General features: G+C 32.1%; 1 protein-coding gene across 4 annotated transcripts in view; it reads left to right on the plus strand.

Moving 5' to 3' along the window:
- The first annotated feature begins 2,207 nt into the window (after positions 1–2,207).
- The window catches only part of LOC105343695 (myb-like protein X), a 28,322-nt gene continuing 11,417 nt past the window's right edge, over positions 2,208–19,112 (plus strand). Inside the window, exons 1-13 of one of the 4 annotated variants that reach the window (XM_066070679.1) lie at positions 2,208–2,410; positions 4,019–4,109; positions 4,273–4,334; positions 7,327–7,396; positions 7,525–7,732; positions 8,074–8,193; positions 8,419–8,613; positions 8,740–8,793; positions 10,007–10,066; positions 14,820–14,903; positions 15,270–15,353; positions 16,340–16,423; positions 17,346–17,447. In XM_066070679.1, the coding sequence (XP_065926751.1) occupies positions 7,328–7,396; positions 7,525–7,732; positions 8,074–8,193; positions 8,419–8,613; positions 8,740–8,793; positions 10,007–10,066; positions 14,820–14,903; positions 15,270–15,353; positions 16,340–16,423; positions 17,346–17,447 (1,060 nt within the window). In that variant the 5' untranslated portion in view covers positions 2,208–2,410; positions 4,019–4,109; positions 4,273–4,334; position 7,327. Of the gene's footprint in view, positions 2,411–4,018; positions 4,110–4,272; positions 4,335–5,106; positions 5,152–7,305; positions 7,397–7,524; positions 7,733–8,073; positions 8,194–8,418; positions 8,614–8,739; positions 8,794–10,006; positions 10,067–14,819; positions 14,904–15,269; positions 15,354–16,339; positions 16,424–17,345; positions 17,448–19,112 lie in introns of those variants that run through there. The other 3 variants (XM_066070680.1, XM_066070682.1, XM_066070681.1) reach the window with 3 other exon arrangements.

Here is a 19,112-nt window from a genome sequence, read left to right on the forward strand (position 1 = left end):
AATAATCGTTATATCATATCTATATATTCTATCTATTTAAAAAGACTCTGGCATATATCGTTTCAGGCACCATTTGTTTAACCACAGGAACATACTAAATGACATTTCAAATTATTTTAGGCCGGCACATATATAGGGTCAATGTCAAAAGGGTGTTAAATGACGACTAATTGGGGTTATCCTAAGACAGGTATGGTTAGATTGAGTGTGTGGACATCCCTGCTCTATCTAATCTTTGTGTGATCTATCTTACGATACAGAGAGTGCTTTGCATCGCATTAATACAAGTATGCGGTCATCCCTGCTTACACAGGTGGTGGTTGCGGCGGGGAACTAGTGTGTGGTCATCCCTGCTGGTGTTCTGACCTTTCTAGTGCAAGTGTGCGGCATTCCCTTCTTGCGTTAGGTTGCATTGTTGACGCAAGTGTGCAGTGATCCCTGCTTGCGTAACGTAGAGTCTCTATATATGTGCAGGAGCGATGATTAAAGTCTTCACTTGTAAATATTGGCAGCAATCAGGGCTATCCGATTATATCTCGGGTACGGGCCCGCGGGGGAACACAGGCAGTGACCCCCTTGCACAATACAGTTGTGTTCTCATTACTGCTAGGAAAGGTCAATCACCCTTTCTATCTCATGAGGAAGAAGATGCAATGGCCTGGCCCAGAGACGTATCATGGATATTTTCTCAAAAGCGATCTCTTAACAGATAGAAATTAATAGGTAGGTTCTAAATGCAACTAATTTAGTTCAACTCATTAACAAAGGTATATTTGGTGCTTTAAAAATGCAACGGTATTTAACAGTTAGAGATAATACACGAAAAGAAAACAAACACTCCAATAACCAAGAGGAATTTTGCTGTTATGTTTTTTGAAACACTCATTAAGTGTTACAGACCCAGTATTATTGTAGGCAGTTTCAAAGGAGCAGGGAATTTTCCACTTAATAAAGATGCTGTCTTTGTAACCTCATTAAAACTCTCCAGTTACATTTTGTAAGAACAATTTGCCAGAAAACTCAAACTCAGGTGAGATGCAAGGTAATGTTTCAGTTTGCCTTTGATACCTACAACTCCACAATTGCAACGCCTGTAAGTGAGAAGTATGAGAAAATAGATCCTGATGGATATGATAATAAGGGAGAATTTTCTGGGTGTGATGTTTACAAGAAGCTGAAGAGTTGTGTTTTATTTATTAAACGTGCCTTGTGCCATATCTCTTTAAATTTCAGACGCATGAACAGGAGGTCACTGGAAATGCCCCTTTTAAAGAGGTTATCACATTTACAAAATAAAAAACCCCAAGACGAATCCTGCCACACACTACACAGTTGAAAGAGGGTCTTGTAGTCCCCATGACCCAAGTACATGTCTTGTATGGATACCATGTCCAATTATTTGCATGACATGTATACAGACCACTAAAGATATTTGATTTAGGTATTATTAGGATTTAGTGTGGTTTTTCGCCTTTTTATGGAAAAGGTGTATCATTTCCTGAGAACCAGTGAAAGGATTAAAACACCATCACGGTGTCGCGGGAAAATACGGGATCCGCGTTGGCCGTAGTGTATTGGATTGCCATGCCCTAGTTCCCCCCCCCCCCCAATGGTCTCAGGTCAGGTACAAGAGTAAGGCGGTGGTGCGGTCTCCATGTGATATTTTATTAAATGTTCACCATGTACATGTATGGTTCAATTTGTAAAGGATACATTGAAATCAGCTGTAAATCAAATGAAAAAAAAAAGATGCAATTAGCATTCAGTGTAAATTAGAATTAAATTGAATAACATTGTCACGCATACTTTTGTTTGTGTAGTTCTTTTCTCATTCAAAAAAGAACGACACAAACAAAATTATCCGTGACAATGTTAATCAATTAATTCTAATTTACACTGAATGCCAATTGCATAAACATGTGGTTTTGCATTTTATATTTTATAATGTATTAATTAAAGCATATTTGAAAATTAATATCATTCAATTTATAATTAGTTTTTATGATGGAGTGAAATGATTTAACAGTAAACTGTAAATAATAACATTTCCATAATTCACATATTTTTATCAAACAACATAATCCCATACAAATTTCTTTTTGGTGAAGTTCATACCCCGCTTCCGTGTAATAGTCTTGATCCACCACTTTGTAATATTGGATCAGTGACGATAGGGGACGCTTGATTCGTTACTGAAAATGGTGTTATCGGATATAATTTCAGGAATTTGATACCACCAAACTGAAGCTAACAAACCCATTTTTTAAATATCATCCTAAAACAGTCGATGATACGACCATCTCACGAAAACCACATGCTGGTTTGTTACCAGTAAAACGACTGTACATCAATAATAGTAGATTTTCCCTTTTTTATGAATTCCGATCATGTTTATGACGGACAGTTCAAGGTAATAATTTGCTATATCTAAGATGCCATTGATTACTCTTTAGAAAGGTTGATATTTCTAAGATACATGTACTAACTGACCTATGGGGTGGGGTCAAAGATTGCTAAATACATTGACCCTGCCCTAGAGGCCATAGTTTGAATTTGAAACTGTCAATATTGATGATTTTCAATAAAAAAAATTCTACGTTTAAATATTTAGCCAGCAATTAATTGGATTGTGAGGGAAAAATTGGCTTCGATTGGTAGTCATAAGGGGTCCATTTATAATGTAAAAATATAACGTAGGCATATATATATATATATTTAAAAAATAATAAATTATTTCAGAAATGCAAGGTTTTATTGTGTACATTGTTTGTAAGCATTTCTAACCAGAAAAAAACATTTAGTTGGTTTCTTTGTTGGAAATTAGCATGGTCAAAATATTGAGTAGTTAGTAATGGGGGCATTGACGAACCTTTTATTAATTAAGCAGATATACCGTAGTGTTATTTTCATTCCACGTTCTATGTATCTCATCATTTTCATATCTTAAGTGTCCTTTGTTAGGTGTTTTTGTACTTTTTATATTCCCTTTTTTGGCTATTAGACGAAAATGTAGATAAAAAAATTGCGTGTCAACTCTGAAATTACGGGGATTCATATTTTTTGACAAGACTTGAACATAAGCTTTCAAGATTCCAGTTTAAACAGAAAATGAAATAAATGAAGAAGTAAACAAAATAAATCAATTCTTTTTTTACCTAATAAAAAGCTTAGCGAAACCCAGGTAATAAATATTTACGCATGTAAATAAAACGACAACTTTTTTCTTTGTGAACAGCATTATTAATAAACCCCTTTTTCATAACAACGCAGCAACGCCTTATATTTTTGAAGACACTATAAAAGTTCAATATAAACTTTAAGTGGAATGCTACTAATGGAACGTAAAAGTGCCATTTCTTAAACACGATTTCGTTGTCCAAAGAAGGATATATGCCCTTAATCAAATTTAAATGTATTTGAATGCGACATTGAAAAATCTGTTTTTGTTTCAACTGACAGTAGATTTTGAAAATTGGTGTAAATAAATGCATGATACATGTAATAGTATCTACTTATCTAATTCATGTCCAGTAAAGTCAATTAGACGTTTTACTTTTTTGAAATTAAAAAAATCATATATGATATGTACATGTATGCAAAAATATGCTAGCTATGGATTCATAAATCTTAAATTTTAATCTCGCTTAGCTTTCGATGTACATTTTTTCTACAATTTGAAACAAAAACTTGAGGTACATTGTAGAACCCTTACTATGAGAGAAAGATCACTATACAGTGCCCCCCCCCGGGGGGGGGGGGGGGGGGGTAGTGAGAGACTATTGTACATTGTATATACAAATTTTGCGAGGAAAAGCTACTATGGGGGAATAGCTGCTACATGTATACAACATTGAACCGAAAATTAATTTTTCAAAAAATGCAATTTATTACAAATATTGCACATTTCATAAATTTTATTAATGCTTCTCTAAAAAGGCAGTGGGAATTTATTATTGCACTGCTTTAGAATACTAAACAAATATACTATTAAAAGGTCAATATTTGTGTGCATTCTTAGATCTACCTGTGCAGTGAGTCATACAAGTCAACCGAAACCGAAACTGAAACTTAGGGGTGTTATGTGTTAAATTTATTTCTAAGCAGGGAATGTAAGTATTATTTTATAATTAACTTAATGTTTAATGTTATTAAGATTTTCTGAATCTCTTCCCGCTAAATCTTAAACAGTTGGTATCATCCTAAAGATTTTTCTCAACATCAAATGTAAAAGGAAAATGACAAAAGTTGGACTAATTTACATGTCGTTAACAGGAACATTGGGATTAAGCATCCTCTAAACCCAAACAAGTCTTGAAATGAGCCTCTTTTTACAAGTATGGCCTTTTTGTTTTTTAAAAATTTCAAGGTGTCAGATATAAATATTCACTAGCTACATGACTTGCACAAACAAGTTAAACTCCAAGTCCTAATGATGTTTAGAATGAAAATTATATTTATTAACAGATGTAATTATATTTACTGATTTTTACATAAACATGTATTTTGTGGTAGAATAGATCTATTTAGTATTATTTGACATCTATCTATTCATCTATTCGTATTATAAGATTCCTACTTTCGTTTTTGTTAATAAAACATCCAAATTAAAATTACAACATGTTTTCAATGCGATATCACCAGTTTCAGTCGTCAGAAGATAGAATATTTTATGAATAAACAATGACTGCATTTTTACCTTACTGTAATCTTACAATCCAAATTTTTTCAAATAGATGCTGTGATTTCTATTAATTGATTAGATTTCTATATAAAAAAGAAAACGTTATCCATGGAATAGCTTCAAGTAGCCTTCAAACGTCAAAGTATTTATCCTAGAAAAACACTGAAGAAGTTCAGTAGCTTGTGTGTCATTTTTCTAAATTAATGAAGTCTTTAGAAAGGTCATGCCATAATACATAAAAGTATTTTACTTGTTTTTTATTAGGTAAGAGATACTGAGTGGGGACTAGGCTATCACTCTCGCCTTATCCCCGCTCTGTGTCTCCATTACAGTAAGAAATTGTTACTGTAAATACATGTTCAACATTTATACGTGTCGTTACTCGGCAAGAAATAACTATCCATGTACATCCAGTTTTGTTTTAGATACGCCATAACAACGGACAAGAAAATCAATATTTAAAATAGGAGGTAAAACTTTGCTATTTATCAAATTCAAGTTTAAGCATGGACAAGAAAAAATAAAAACATAGCTGGAACGTTATTTTTCCATAAATAAAATTTGAATATTTGAAAACTAAGTACAATGTAGCTTTAAACAAAGGTTTAGTGGTCGGCTGCTGCTTTCTACCCCTGTTGTTATGTGCCTAAACGGGATACAGGACTTACAGTGGAAAGTGGCAGGAGACGTAGGTAACATAAGGTCTAGGTTTATTATATAATTTGTGATCAAAACAGACGTGGAGGAAATCATTGAGACGTTAGAGAAAAAGTTCATTACAACCGTTATGCCTGTATTTAGTTGCTTCCTTATTCAACTCCCTTAAAAAGATACATTTTGGGTAAAAATGTTAGTTCTGTATATGAGATGATCAATGGTGGTTTTCAGCAAGTGTCAATGAGGAAGCTATATGCAATTTACATGGACGCCTGACATTGTCGTTTACGCTAACAGAGTTTTCTGGTTATAATAACACACACAGGGGCTTGATTGTTGGACTGTGAAGTTCCTAATTATTTGTTCCCCAAGAAAAAATGATTAAAATCGGTAACCTTAGGTGTATTTCTGTGTATTGCAATAAATAAATTCACTAACCCCCCGTTTCAATCATGTTAGAAAAGTGTATTCGATGTACATGTACATTTAAAAAAGTAAAGGGACGACACTAGCCATTTTGGATTCATAGGGGGTCCTCGCCTCGAGCTATGTTTTAATTAAACAAGTTCTTTCATTTCTCCAACGATTTCTGACGAGATCTAGGTTGTAAAATGTTCAAATGACTTGTTCCTATCGTCTTACTTCATCTGTATTCCTCATAATAAACACATCGTTCCGAAATGTACTAGATACTCGCCAAACTTATTGAAAGCAACGGAAGTTGATGCAAACTATTTAGTAATCACTGAGGAGATCCAAGGGCATAAGATAAATCAAAAGGAATATTTTTTCGCGGATTTTTGTTCTCTTTAGATTGATCATACATTTTCGGAACAACTCGGTGATTATTTAGAGAATTTACGTCACTCATTAAAGTCAGGGACTGACATACATAGCTTGTCCCTGAGGTCGTGAAGCTTCTTGAGTTTGAACGTTATGCTAAAAGTGATACTCAGTGCTTCAAATGAATGTTTTTCAGAATATAACCTTTATCTATATTAAACTTTTGAATTTGACCATTTGGGACAGTGAGATGAGTATAAGAATGGAGTACATACTCAGATATGATAATATTTGATTATCTCCAGACATGTTGCAAGAAAAGCCATTATGCGTTCTTCGGTGAACTGCGTGACGGACCTGTGTGTTCAGTCCCCTTGACAGGGACTCGGCACCCAGTCTGACACATACATTTGCAATTTGTCAAGAATAATTTACTTTAAATACCAACTAAAGCATGTATGTTTTGAGCAATAACTCTTATAGTGCTATGTACTGCTTCTATGTTTCACAACAACCAATTCATTTCTATTCTGTTTATTTTGTCGAAAAGTAGGAAAATTTTGACTACAATTTAAAGTAAAATAACAAAACTTACTGTGTTGTACATGTATAAATCTGACAAAAAAATTATCCATTATGATAATTATGCCTGATCTGATGATATTGCGTCTGCCTGTTTATACTTTATGCAATTCAGCAATAACGTACGAAAGTATTGGCGAGGAAAATATAAAATATGACATTTGAACGTGACTGATGTACCATAGTTTTTGTTTACATTCCTGAGCTTTTATAAACAACAAAAATACGCTATAGAGAAACACAAAAGGTTAATATTGTGTAGAAACAATGACACGCATGATACAAAAGGTTATTACTGTGATTATTTGCTGATACATCTGTAGTAATTTAATAAACAATCTTGTTGCATAGGTATGGCGGCCTTACATCCCATTACAAAATATTTTGTTTTGACAAAATTGTGAAAACGTGTTTTGATAATTTTGGAAATTACCAAATCAATTCTATAACGTTTTAGAGACTACTTTAACTTTTCTTGTTCCATGTCCTCTTTTCCAATACTTTACAATTAATGTAATGACCATTTTCTAGGAAAATATCCAATGAACAGTTCAATTTAGGTATAGACAATTAGATTTCTTTTATATTTCTAATTTAGGTATAAACTCAAATTTTTGTTTCAGCATGGCTAGTATAATGAAACATCAAGCTGCAATCGCTCTTCTCGTTGCTATATTGTCAAACTTTTCCAATGTAAGTATTGCAGTAACATTCTAAGGAAGAAAATTGTTAATCAAGTAATATACATGTTAATGTTACGAGGTTTTTTTGTCTTTATATGTATATATTTTGATAGTTCAATATTTTTTTCTTTCATTAAGTGTGATTACTGTCCAGTAAGTGTTCCCACAGTGTCAGTGGTATCTAAATGTCCCACAACAAAGGCGGAATGGGATGAGGCGGCTAGCAGAAAAAAGTGTTCTCACATGACAGCAAAATGTGGGACTAAATCACCTGTTTATCATTGTCTGTTAAATCAGTGGGGAAACGAGACAGTAGAAGTGTGTGCCTCTGATTGGTTTATATCAGGTAGCTAGAAAACTGGAATGAAGTTTTGTTGTATACAGGTAAAATTGCAACATATGTTCAACATATGTTCAACATATGTTACTCGAAACATACGTTGTAATTTTACCTGTGTATTGCAGTCTATGCACACGTGTATGTTGTAAGTTTGGCAAATATTTATTTCAGTATATCTTAAGCTCTGTAGAGACTATCATAAACAGTTAGTTTTTTAATATTAATGTTTATATATTCATTTTAAATCAAAAAGGGAAATATAGGATAAAAGATATATAGAAATATAGAATAAATCAAGATATGATAAAAATCATATTTTATGTCATTTGTAATTTTTCTACTAATAGGATTCTGCGCGATCTATAACACCGACGAAATGAAAGTTATCGACGACTTTAATAGAGACTGCACAAACTTTACTAGTGGCTACTGTCCTACCCGATACATTTCTACAGATGCATATATGTGTATGTTTTCAGTATTTGCATAATAGTAATTAAAATTCTATACAACCTACAGTATGAATCATTATTTAATTTCATAATTTCTGTTCGGTAAGTTAATGTTTTTGAAGTCTCCAAACCTAATTTTGAATCTTTGAGTACACTGAATTATTTTGAATACACTAACCTTTAATATACTAAGTTGAATAGAAAAACGAAAAATAACATGATTCATTTCATTATTTAAAGATCAAGGGTGTTACGAAAAGCGAAATACCAGTACACCGTTGCCATCAACAGACAAACAGTGTTTCAGAGTTCATGTGTCGACAGACTGCACGTTGCCGGCTGCTATAATTGCTATAATAATCGTTCTTTCCCTCCTTTCACTTATTCTCTCACTGTTATTAGTACTCACATGCCGGGGGAAAATTTCAAAATCAGGTAACATAGGCATTATCACTAAGCTCCAGCAGTTCAAGTACATGAATTGATAAGTTTTCCTTTTTTTTAATTTCATCTAATTTTGATATGTTTACCTTTTAATATTGTTTGTCATTATATTTTTAGTGAGGTATAGGCAATGCATGCGATTATGCAAACAGACTCCTGATGAAGAACAAGGTAATAAGGAGAAGAGACCTAATTCGCCGCATTGAAATTGACCAAATTCTTCTAAACTATATTGTTAAACTAAAATCAAGTCAGTCACTCCCAACTGTGTATAAGGAAGAGACATTTCTTAAAGTAAATATCTAGTTACATGTAGTAAATAGTTAGTTAGTAAATAGTCTAGTATAATGAAATGTGAGATATAAGATTTAAGTATGCTATTGTATTTTAAAACTATCGTTTCCAATGTTTGGCATTACTTTCCTGGCAGGAAAAAAAAATATTGTTAAAAAACTGATATTTCTGTTACGTGATCGAATTAAGTATTTTAATTTATAACAACAAAAAGGTAACTTTTGTAAGTAATCAAACACATGCATTTTCCCAGTCATGCAAAATTGACGCAAATTATAGCGTGTATAGCTTTAAATGAACAATAATGGAATGATTTCTATTAAAATGTAAAGTCATATGATAGTTTATGCTAAAATATTAAACTTTAGAATTTAATAAACGGTTGATATGTATAGAAAATGATTCTATATATAAAAAATCAGTAAATCTTGCTCATAGTATCGAATTAAAATAAAACAAGCAGTGAATACTGTAAATGCACAAAGTGAATAAACGGATTAAAGTTCTTAAATGACAATATTGTATCACCAATGATTTTTGGCTCACATGAGCCAAAGGCTAAAAAGTTTGTCCGTTGTATGTTTGTCATTGTCGTCGTTCTAAACTTTTCCCGGTGGTAAATTGGGGTCACAATAAAATGTGGATTTTTACATAGGGGTTTCTAGAGAAAACTCGACTCTTATAAATATTTTATTTTCAAAGTCCATTCGCCCAGAAAAACTTATGTGAAAGTATCCTCAAGTAGTGTAAGATTCAATTTTCTTTACATCATGATCCCTAAATGTAAGGTGGGACCAAAAAGGGGGTTGAATATTAACATACGCATGATTAAAGAAAAGTCTTATTAAATTCTATTCTTAACTTCCTGGGTTTGTCAAAAAAAATGAGTCGGAAAACTAAAACGTATCTGAAAAGCGTTCAATCTAAGGTAGTGCAGACTGAAATTGGTATTTAGCAGATCATAAACAATACTCCATTCCTCTCTAATATATATATATATATATATATATATATATATATATATATATATATATATATATATATATATATATATATATATATATATATATATATATATGAATGTTTTTAGAAATGGAAGGAAGCTCTACAGATGAAAAATCAAGTGAAACCGAATCCTTGTTGCAAGATGGTAAGCACATATTTAATTCCAGATATGATAGTGCACTTGTATAAATAGCATCAAAATCGTTAGCCAAGTATAGTTGGCATTTATTTTAAATAAAAGTCAATGTGGCAGACTGTGTACAAGTCTGCAATATTTTTTTTTGGTCAACTTCAAAAGTCAGCAATGGTTTATGTATTAGTTCCGCTTCGATAAATAATAATAAGTCTAGCTATAATGTGTAGCTACAGTTTGCTTCTTCGGAATTCGAAATAAAGAACAAAAATTATTCACAAATACATCTGAATAGCGACCTAAATAAATTTTTTGAGTATAATGATTTCATGAGTATGAAAAGAGGAATAACTCTGTATTTTTAGGTCACTTATATCACTTAGGTGGCCTATTGAAATCCGTTTTCTTCCGTCGTCGTGCGCGGTGAGGCATCGTACGTTAACATTTGAACATTTTAGCTTCTGTTCTAAAACTATCGACCAAATTTGGTGTAAAACTTCTATATGGGAATGGGAACAGAAACTGTAAAATTTGTGACTCCCACGCCCAAGGGACCATTAATTGTGCATAAAACTGAAGAAAAAAAATCTCCTATACTGGATGTTCAGCACGGAAACTAAGCACATGTTTTAAATCAGCAAGGATGCCTCAATTAAAAAATAATGACCTCTCGGTTAGGTGCTCAGACCCTACGGTGTGGCAAATATTGCAATATAGTGATTAATCATAATGTATTGAATCTTAGAAAACCTCTATGCTATATATATTTGAGAAAAATTAAATGCATGATTATGATGTTCATGAAGCCCTCTACTGCAAAATTTGTGGCCCCTGGATCACATCATGCCCATATAGTAAAAATGTAGAGAATTTTAAGATATTTTATTCTCTACTTTTACGGAAGTGGAAACTAAACGGAATGCATGTTATGATATCAATAAGGCCACGTTTATCTACCTATATTGTAATATTCATGACCCTTCGGTCAGCGGTTCAGATCTTTAGGTAGGGCCAAATGACCATAAAGTGTAAATGAATTAAATGTTGAAAAACCTTCTTCTTTGTATCAAGATTTGTCAGGAAAAAACTAAATGCATACTTATGATGAACATGAAGCTCTCTACCTGAATTGTTAAAATCATGACCCCCGGGTCGTGGTTAGAGAGAGAGAGAGAGAGAGAGAGAGAGAGAGAGAGAGAGAGAGAGAGAGAGAGAGAGAGAGAGAGAGAGAGAGAAATGTGTAACATTTTCTACTGTTCTTTTACAGTTGATGAAAGTTACCTAAAATGCATTTATAATGATTTCCATATTCATGTCCTCTTCTTAGATTGAGAAATAAATTTTTATATTTTCTTCTGTAGTTTCAAAGATAAGGGGAGCTTAACTAAATTATTTGTTAATATGCGCATAATTAATGTCCGCTTCTTAAATTGTGAAGTTCACTGCAAATAGGGCAGTAATTTGGGATTTTAGAGTGGCTCTTTACACCCACAGTTTACTCCAATTTTCAATTGAAGACCACAAAAAATAACGTTTTCAAATACTAAAATGATAATAGTGATGCAATAGGCATTTTTCATGACTTTTTAATGATTTTTCATGTCTTTGTGATATAATTTTAAAAGAATGAACTAATATGTTTTACGGTGCGACTGTTGGGGCGAGCACAACATGTGATCAAACAATGAATTATAATAAATCAATAAAATAAAATTAACAACGTGAAATTTGAATGCAAAAAAATAAAACATGCCTATTTCAGTAAATTTTCATTATTCATACTTTATAAGATTTGTTATAATTTATTTATATGTAGAACAGTAGTTTAATCTCAGATACAATGTTGTTAAATAATAAAGATTTTAATATATAAATACTCACTGCACTGTATCTCCTCTTTTAAAGTGATTGTAACGTCAGTTCATACCCCTTTTTTTGCAGTATACATTTTTTCTTAAACTTACATATAAAACGTGACTCATCATAGAGCCCCCCCCCCCCCCCATGCTAAAAAAATATTTCATTTTTGTCAATTTATACATAGAAAATCGACTTACCATGGATTTGCCCCCTCCACTTTTTATAAAAAATGTTTAATTCTTTTTTAAATTTACGCTTTAAATTATTTGCTTATCATGTTAAAAGAACATAGTGTTGTCCCCCCCCCCCCCCCTCCCCCGCATGCAATAAATGGAAGTGAAAATAAAGAAACCATTGAACTCCTAAAGAGCTGAAGGATTAGAATTTTCATGATTTTTGTTTTCTTTTTGCTTGCCAAGATTTTTTGGATGAGGCTGCCATGTTCCAACTACTATTGAAATAAATTATTTCAATAGTGGTTTTATTTCAATAGTGGTTGCAACAATGGTACTCGAGTGACCGTCAAGACCTGTGGGCCTTTTCTTAATATTTGATTTTTTTTTTTTAACTTTTTCATAAAATGAATTTTGTTTTACAAATATAACGTTGTTAAAACGTTTACAATTATACAAATAGCATTCGCTTTTTCAATATATTTTTTAAAGATTTGTTGAAATATCAATGATGCGAATAAAAACATAAATGAATAAAAAAAATAGACTAAGCAATGACTGTTACTAAATGTCTTTTGATATGTGTAATTTAACCTGCGATGATTTTGAATAATATGGTATGAAAATGATTGAATGAGCTTGTATACTTACATAAATCTTTTTGGGGGCTTTAAAGGGGCCTGGTCACGATTTTGGTCAAATTCTATTTTTCTGTTTTTATTATTTAGAATGTTTAGAAATGCAATTCTAATGATCAACTGAAATTTGAGAGTCAGTCATTAAGTTATAAGCAAGATACAGAGCTAACAATTCTTTGTTATTTTTTTGTAACCGTGGCTCGTGTCCTGTCTTTGTTTACATAGATGCAATATACCAGTAAAAAATCTGTTTCTAGCTTATTTTTCTATCTTCTTATTCATTTTAAGCATAAATAAACAGTTCCTTACGTTTGACACGTTCATTTTAAGTCTAAAATTGGACATTTCACTTTAACATTAAAAAATGTAAACAAACGCTTTGTTTACATAGTCAAGAATTGTAAGCTCTGTAACTCGCCTATAACTCAACGAATGATACTCAAATTTTGGTTGCATATTAAAAATGCCTTACTGAAGCATTGTAAACATTAACGTGACCATGTCCCTTTAATTCATTTGCTGTTATTTTAACAATAGCAATCGTTATATTTATTTACATCGCAGTCACCGTGTAGGTATATTTTTTTTACTTTAACTTTATCATATTTGTCATATCTCTGTCATTGTGCGTTCAAAGCTTGTATAGTTAACGAGGCCGGGTCTAGTTTGTTCTGGCCTAGATGTTTTATTGAAATTGTTATGAATTTCTACGAACATTATTATTATTCGAAGATGAAAAAATCAGACATGTTAAGGGGGTGATCTCAAAGTTTATTAAGTTTTAACATAGGATCCTATTGGATTGTGCTCGAAATGTATCAATTTTGCACATTTTTTAATAATATTTAACTACACACTATACTTCAAAAGTTTTTAGCTCATCTGAGCTAAAAGCTCAAGTGAGTTATTCTGATCACATTTTGTCCGTCCGTCCGTCTGTCTGTCTGTCCATCTGTCCGTCTTTAAACTTTTTACATTTTGAACTTCTTCTCTAAAACTGCTTGGCCAATTTCAACCAAATTTGACACAAAGCATCCTTATGGGAAGCCAAATATAAATTGCAGAGACCGATCTTTATTTAAAGCGGAGAAAATCTCGAAATTGTAGAAAAAGAGCGGTGCATTTTAAAAAAAGATTCTTCTCAAAAACTACTGAGTCAAATTCAACGTAATGAATTCGCGCCAGGTAAACGACAATCATTTATAATGGAGAAGACCAATTAAATTTTTTAAAGTTTTTGATTCGAGAATTGAGCGCATTGAGTTACAATTTTCTTCTTTCACATATAAGAATTTTTTAAAAATAAAATACAATAACTAGTAAGTAATTGAGGGAGAAGATGTATCCATATGCTCTCATAAATTATGATCCTTTTATAAAGTGGTTGGAGGGGGACTAAAATAAAGAGAACCGGAGGTTAACCGTGAACTCCTACCAAAAAATTAAATAAATATCTTGCATAGGATCTTATTTTCGATAAAAATGGTAATTCATACAGGTACAATGTCAAAGATTAAGTGAAGGCAAACAATAAGTGTAAAATTTGGATATTTTACGGGGTTTTTTTGTGTTATTCTACCGATGGGCAATATGGAACAATATTCTTTGAATGTCCATATAAAGTCATTGTTGCTCAGGTGAGCGATGTGGACCCATGGGCCTCTTGTTTTTATAAACTTCTGTCCTAGGGATTTCTTTTTCTGTTCTACATACATGTATGAAAGTTATTGCTAAAAGGCATCAAATGGCATCAAATGGTCAAAAAAAACTTTTTTACCTCCTGGTTTGTTCCTGTGGTCTTATCAAAGTTGTTTTTTTCTTGTGTGTCAAATTTCCAGCCAAATTTCCGAATTTGTCATTTATGTTTATTCTGCAATATAATATTAATTTTACGCCTCAAAGGAGCTACTTTCGACAAATTTCGCTGAATGTCTGCATTTGAAACTAAGCGCCATTGCGTCAATCAAGCAAAAGATGATGCCACAATGCAATTGAAACGCTGCTCGAAAGAGTGCGTACTCAAACTGTACTCAACCTCGTTAAGACTAATGACATACTAGTATCATTTCATAATAATGTTGTGCTCTTTTGTAGTTAAAAAAAGTGTCAGCCTTCGGACCGATAAAAGAGAGGAAGAAAAATACACGATGCCTGTAAAGGAAATTATTAAACAAATTGGTTTGTATCTTATGATGTTTTATACAGATGTAGGGACATACATGTAATAATGGTATTTGTTAAATGGGGTAGGAGTTTCCAACCCCAAATGAAACTCGAAAACTTGCTATAGCTCTCTTCTTTGTTAAAAACCACGTAATATGATTAAAATAATATAATTGTTTTAATATAATTGTTTTATCCAAGTTAAGATTGATGATACATTGACAAGAGAACCATTAATTTTTTTTTTTAGATATATGTATCAAAATACCGGCATCACATGAACTGCACCAATTAGTCGTCAGCTGTCTTAAAACTTGATTGTTTAAGTCAAATGACATATATACTAGCATTACATCATAATAATGTTGTGCTTTTTTGTAGAACCAAAAAGTGTCAGCCCTCGGACCGATAAAACAGAGGAGAAAAATGACACGATGCCTGTAAAGGAAAAAATTAAACAATTTGGTTTGTATTTTATGATGTTTCATACAAATGTAGGGACATACATGTAATAACGGTAGTTGTTAAATGACGAAGGGGTTTTCAAATCTTAATGAAAATCAAAAGCTTGCTATAGCTATTTTCTTTGTTAAAACCACTTAATATGTCTGTCTTACTTTCTCCGTGTCTTTATCATTATACACTTAGCCTTGCAATCGGGTTCCTGATAGATGATTTTGTGGAATAACATAGCTGCATTATGTGGCTATTTCATTGGAATATAGTACTGTAACATTAATTTTTCTTTCTTGTTTTTGCTTATTTCAAGTGACGGTGGTGCCTTTTTATGTTAAGTTGGTGCTCAGTTATAGTAAAATGGTGCTTTGCTTTATTATAAGAAGTTGGTGCTTTATTACGTAAGGGTGCCTTCTATGTAAGGATGGTCACTCGAAATTCCACCTAAAGACTGAAGTTAACAGTTATTAACAAAAAATTTTGAAAGTAAAACAAAAAAATGAATATTTTAAAGCACCATCATCACACAATATACCACCATCTTTACATGAAATAACCACAGCATAATAAAATAATTCACCATATTCCCATGAAATGACTGCAGAAGGCAGACATGGCGTGTTAAAACGCACTATTAAAATTACGCACTTTGATATTTCAATGTGCACAAAATTTGGGACCAATTCATCGCACTTTGATTTTTTTCTTCAAAAAACGTTGATATGGTCGATAATAACGCTTTCGTTAAAAAAAGTGTGCAGGGTCCAGTCGAATTGGTGAGATCCTCAAATTCTATTATGATCGATAATTGTTTTAACCTAGTTTAGCTCGATGACACATCGACAAGAGAACCAAAAATTTTACTTGGATATATGTATCAAAATACCGGCATCACATGAACTGCACCAATTAGTCGTCAGCTGTCTTAAAACTTGTTTGTTTAAGTCAAATGACATACTAGCATTATATCATAATAATGTTGTGATCTTTTGTAGATCAAAAAAGTGTCAGCCTTCGGACCGGTAAAACAGAGGAGGAAAATAACACGATGCCTGTAAAGGAAATAATTAAACTAATTGGTTTGTATTTTATGATGTTTTGTACAGATGTAGGGACATAATTAATTATAATGTTATTTGTTAAATGACGAAGGGGCTTTCAAATCTTTATGAAAATCAAAAGCTTGCTATAGCTATTTTCTTTGTTAAAACCACTTAATATGCCTGTCTTACTTTCTCCGTATCTTTATCATTATTCACTTAGCCTTGCAATCGGGTTTCTTATTGATAATTTCATGGAATACCATAGCTGCATTATGTGGTAATTCCATGGGAATATAGTGCATTAATTTTTTCTCTTTGCTTATTTCAAGTGAAGGTGGTGCTTTTTTATGTTAAGCTGGTGCTTAATTATGGTAAAATGGTGCTTTGCTTGATTATAAAAAGATAGTGCTTTATTACGTAAGGGTGCCTTTTATGTGAGGGTGGTCACTCGCAATTCCTTCTATTTTGAAGACTGAGACCGTAGATAGAAGCATTTGTTCAATATTTGTTCAAAATTTAGCTTTTTTGCAAAATTTGTCCCGCTTCTGGGGTGGTAAAGCCATGAATTTCTGAGTTTATATTTTACAATTTTAATGTACTTTTCATGTACGTACGCACATTCAATTCCTTTCTTGCACAAGATGAAATAATCAAATGTGATAAACACATCATTATTTGCGGTAGGGAGTTTCCTCCTTCATTTTAAAGCGCATTTCTTCATTAGGTGGTCAATGGTTTTGTCAAATTTTATCCATATATTAAATGAGTCTTGTCAAACTTTTCTGACAACTAGAACCTAAGAGTTTACTGTGTATTGCCTAAATCAGGACGTTTAGGCGTATGAAGTTTGGCTGTATAACGTATTAAATGGAGCAATCAGCAAAGTTTAATTTCCACTTTCGCTCAAAATTACTCATTTGACACAAATTAAATAATTAAAAAAAACACTATGTTTTAGGTAGAACTTATTTTGCAGAAACTGACAACAAAGTAAAAGAAACCGATAAAAAAGATGAAGATAAAAGGAGAAAATCTGGGCAAAATTTGAAAACATCTTCTGGTAAGCCTTTTATTAATGCAGTTATATTTCATTCGTATTTAGAGTGTTCGTATATTGTATAGTTGACTTGAAAGCACATAGCATCGGGTTTTGAAAGGGGACAGAATTGTTGAAGAAATTGGTGAGGGGAGAGAGCAACTACCACTCTATTCTAATTTACATTTTTATATGTATTTTTTTAAACGCTTTGAGAAAAAGTGGGGCTCCTGGGGGATCAATTTTAACATAGGAATATATAGAGAAAATATATTAAAATCTCCTTCTCAAAAACAATTTGTCCAGAAAATCTTAATTTGTGTGGTAGTATCCTAAGGTAGTGTAAATTCAAGTTTGTTCAAATCATTGTTTCCGCTGGTAGGGTGGGGCTACAATGGAATATAAAATTTTTGCATAGGAATATATCGAGTAAATCTTTCAAAAGCTTCTTCTTAAAACCTATTCGGCAAGAAAAGCTCTTAATTGTGTAGAAGCATCCTCGAGTATTTGTCAATTCAAGTTTGTTTAGATTTTGGTCCCCGGGGGTAGGATTGGGCTACACCGGGGGGTCAAGTTTAACATAGGAATATATCGTGAAAACTTTTTAAAATCTTCTTTTCAAAAGCTATTAGGCAAGAAATGTTTAAATATTAGTAGAAGCATCCTTTGGGCCCGATGGAGTAGGGTTGGATGAATTTTACATTGGAATTTATCGTGAAAATATTTCAAATATTTTCAAAAACCATTAAGCCAGAAAAGCTTGTGTGGAAGCATCCTCAGGTAGTGTAAATTCATGTTTGTTCAAATCGTGATCCCTGGTGTTTGGTAGGGCCACAATTGTGGTGTGTGTTAAATATTTACGTGGTAGATATCTGGAACAATCTTTTAAAATCTTCTGGCCAAAAAACCCTGAAACTTGACCAAAAGCACAAATCGCGCAGATTAAAGTTTGATCTTGATTCCCAGGGGGAAAGGGGGGTGTTTAAACAGGATTAAAGAAAAATCTTACACAAAAAAGGGTTTGGTAATATGTGGATTTTTTAAACTTTTTGTTTTGATGTATATTGAATTTGATATTATTATGCTCATTTAATCAGAGTTATGGCTATTATTGCTCAGATGAGCGATAAGGCCCCTGGCCTCTTTTTGATAATGTTGTGAAAAATGCATGAATGCATGTATTTCTTGTATAAACATTGATATTCATGCGTGTGTTGTTAACGTATGTCTGTTTAAATTATCGTTTCCCTTATTTTTTACCCTTTGAACGAAAATAGCATGTCTGGTAAAACAGTACAATCGACAAATAAAAAATATTCACATCTCATATTGCCCAAAGAAATTCACACAAATTAAAAAAAATAATTTTTCAAGATTGTATTAAGAGGGGGAAAAATTGAAAAATGTTCAAATTCCGTTAAACTTTATAAAAAGATTTAATGAAGTAAAAAACTTTTAGTGATTTATATTGTATTGCCATTTTTCTTTTTGCATAAATCAACCAAACTTGGTAGATGTTAATATATAATATATATATATATATATATATATATATATATATATATATATATATATATATATATATATATATATATATATATATATATATATATATATATATATATATATCGTAATTGAAAATTCCATTCATTCCACTGCAAAATTCACACGAAGCAATTACCCTATAAA

The sequence above is a fragment of the Magallana gigas genome, chromosome 9 (assembly GCF_963853765.1).
Source record: "Magallana gigas chromosome 9, xbMagGiga1.1, whole genome shotgun sequence".
Taxonomy (NCBI): domain Eukaryota; kingdom Metazoa; phylum Mollusca; class Bivalvia; order Ostreida; family Ostreidae; genus Magallana; species Magallana gigas.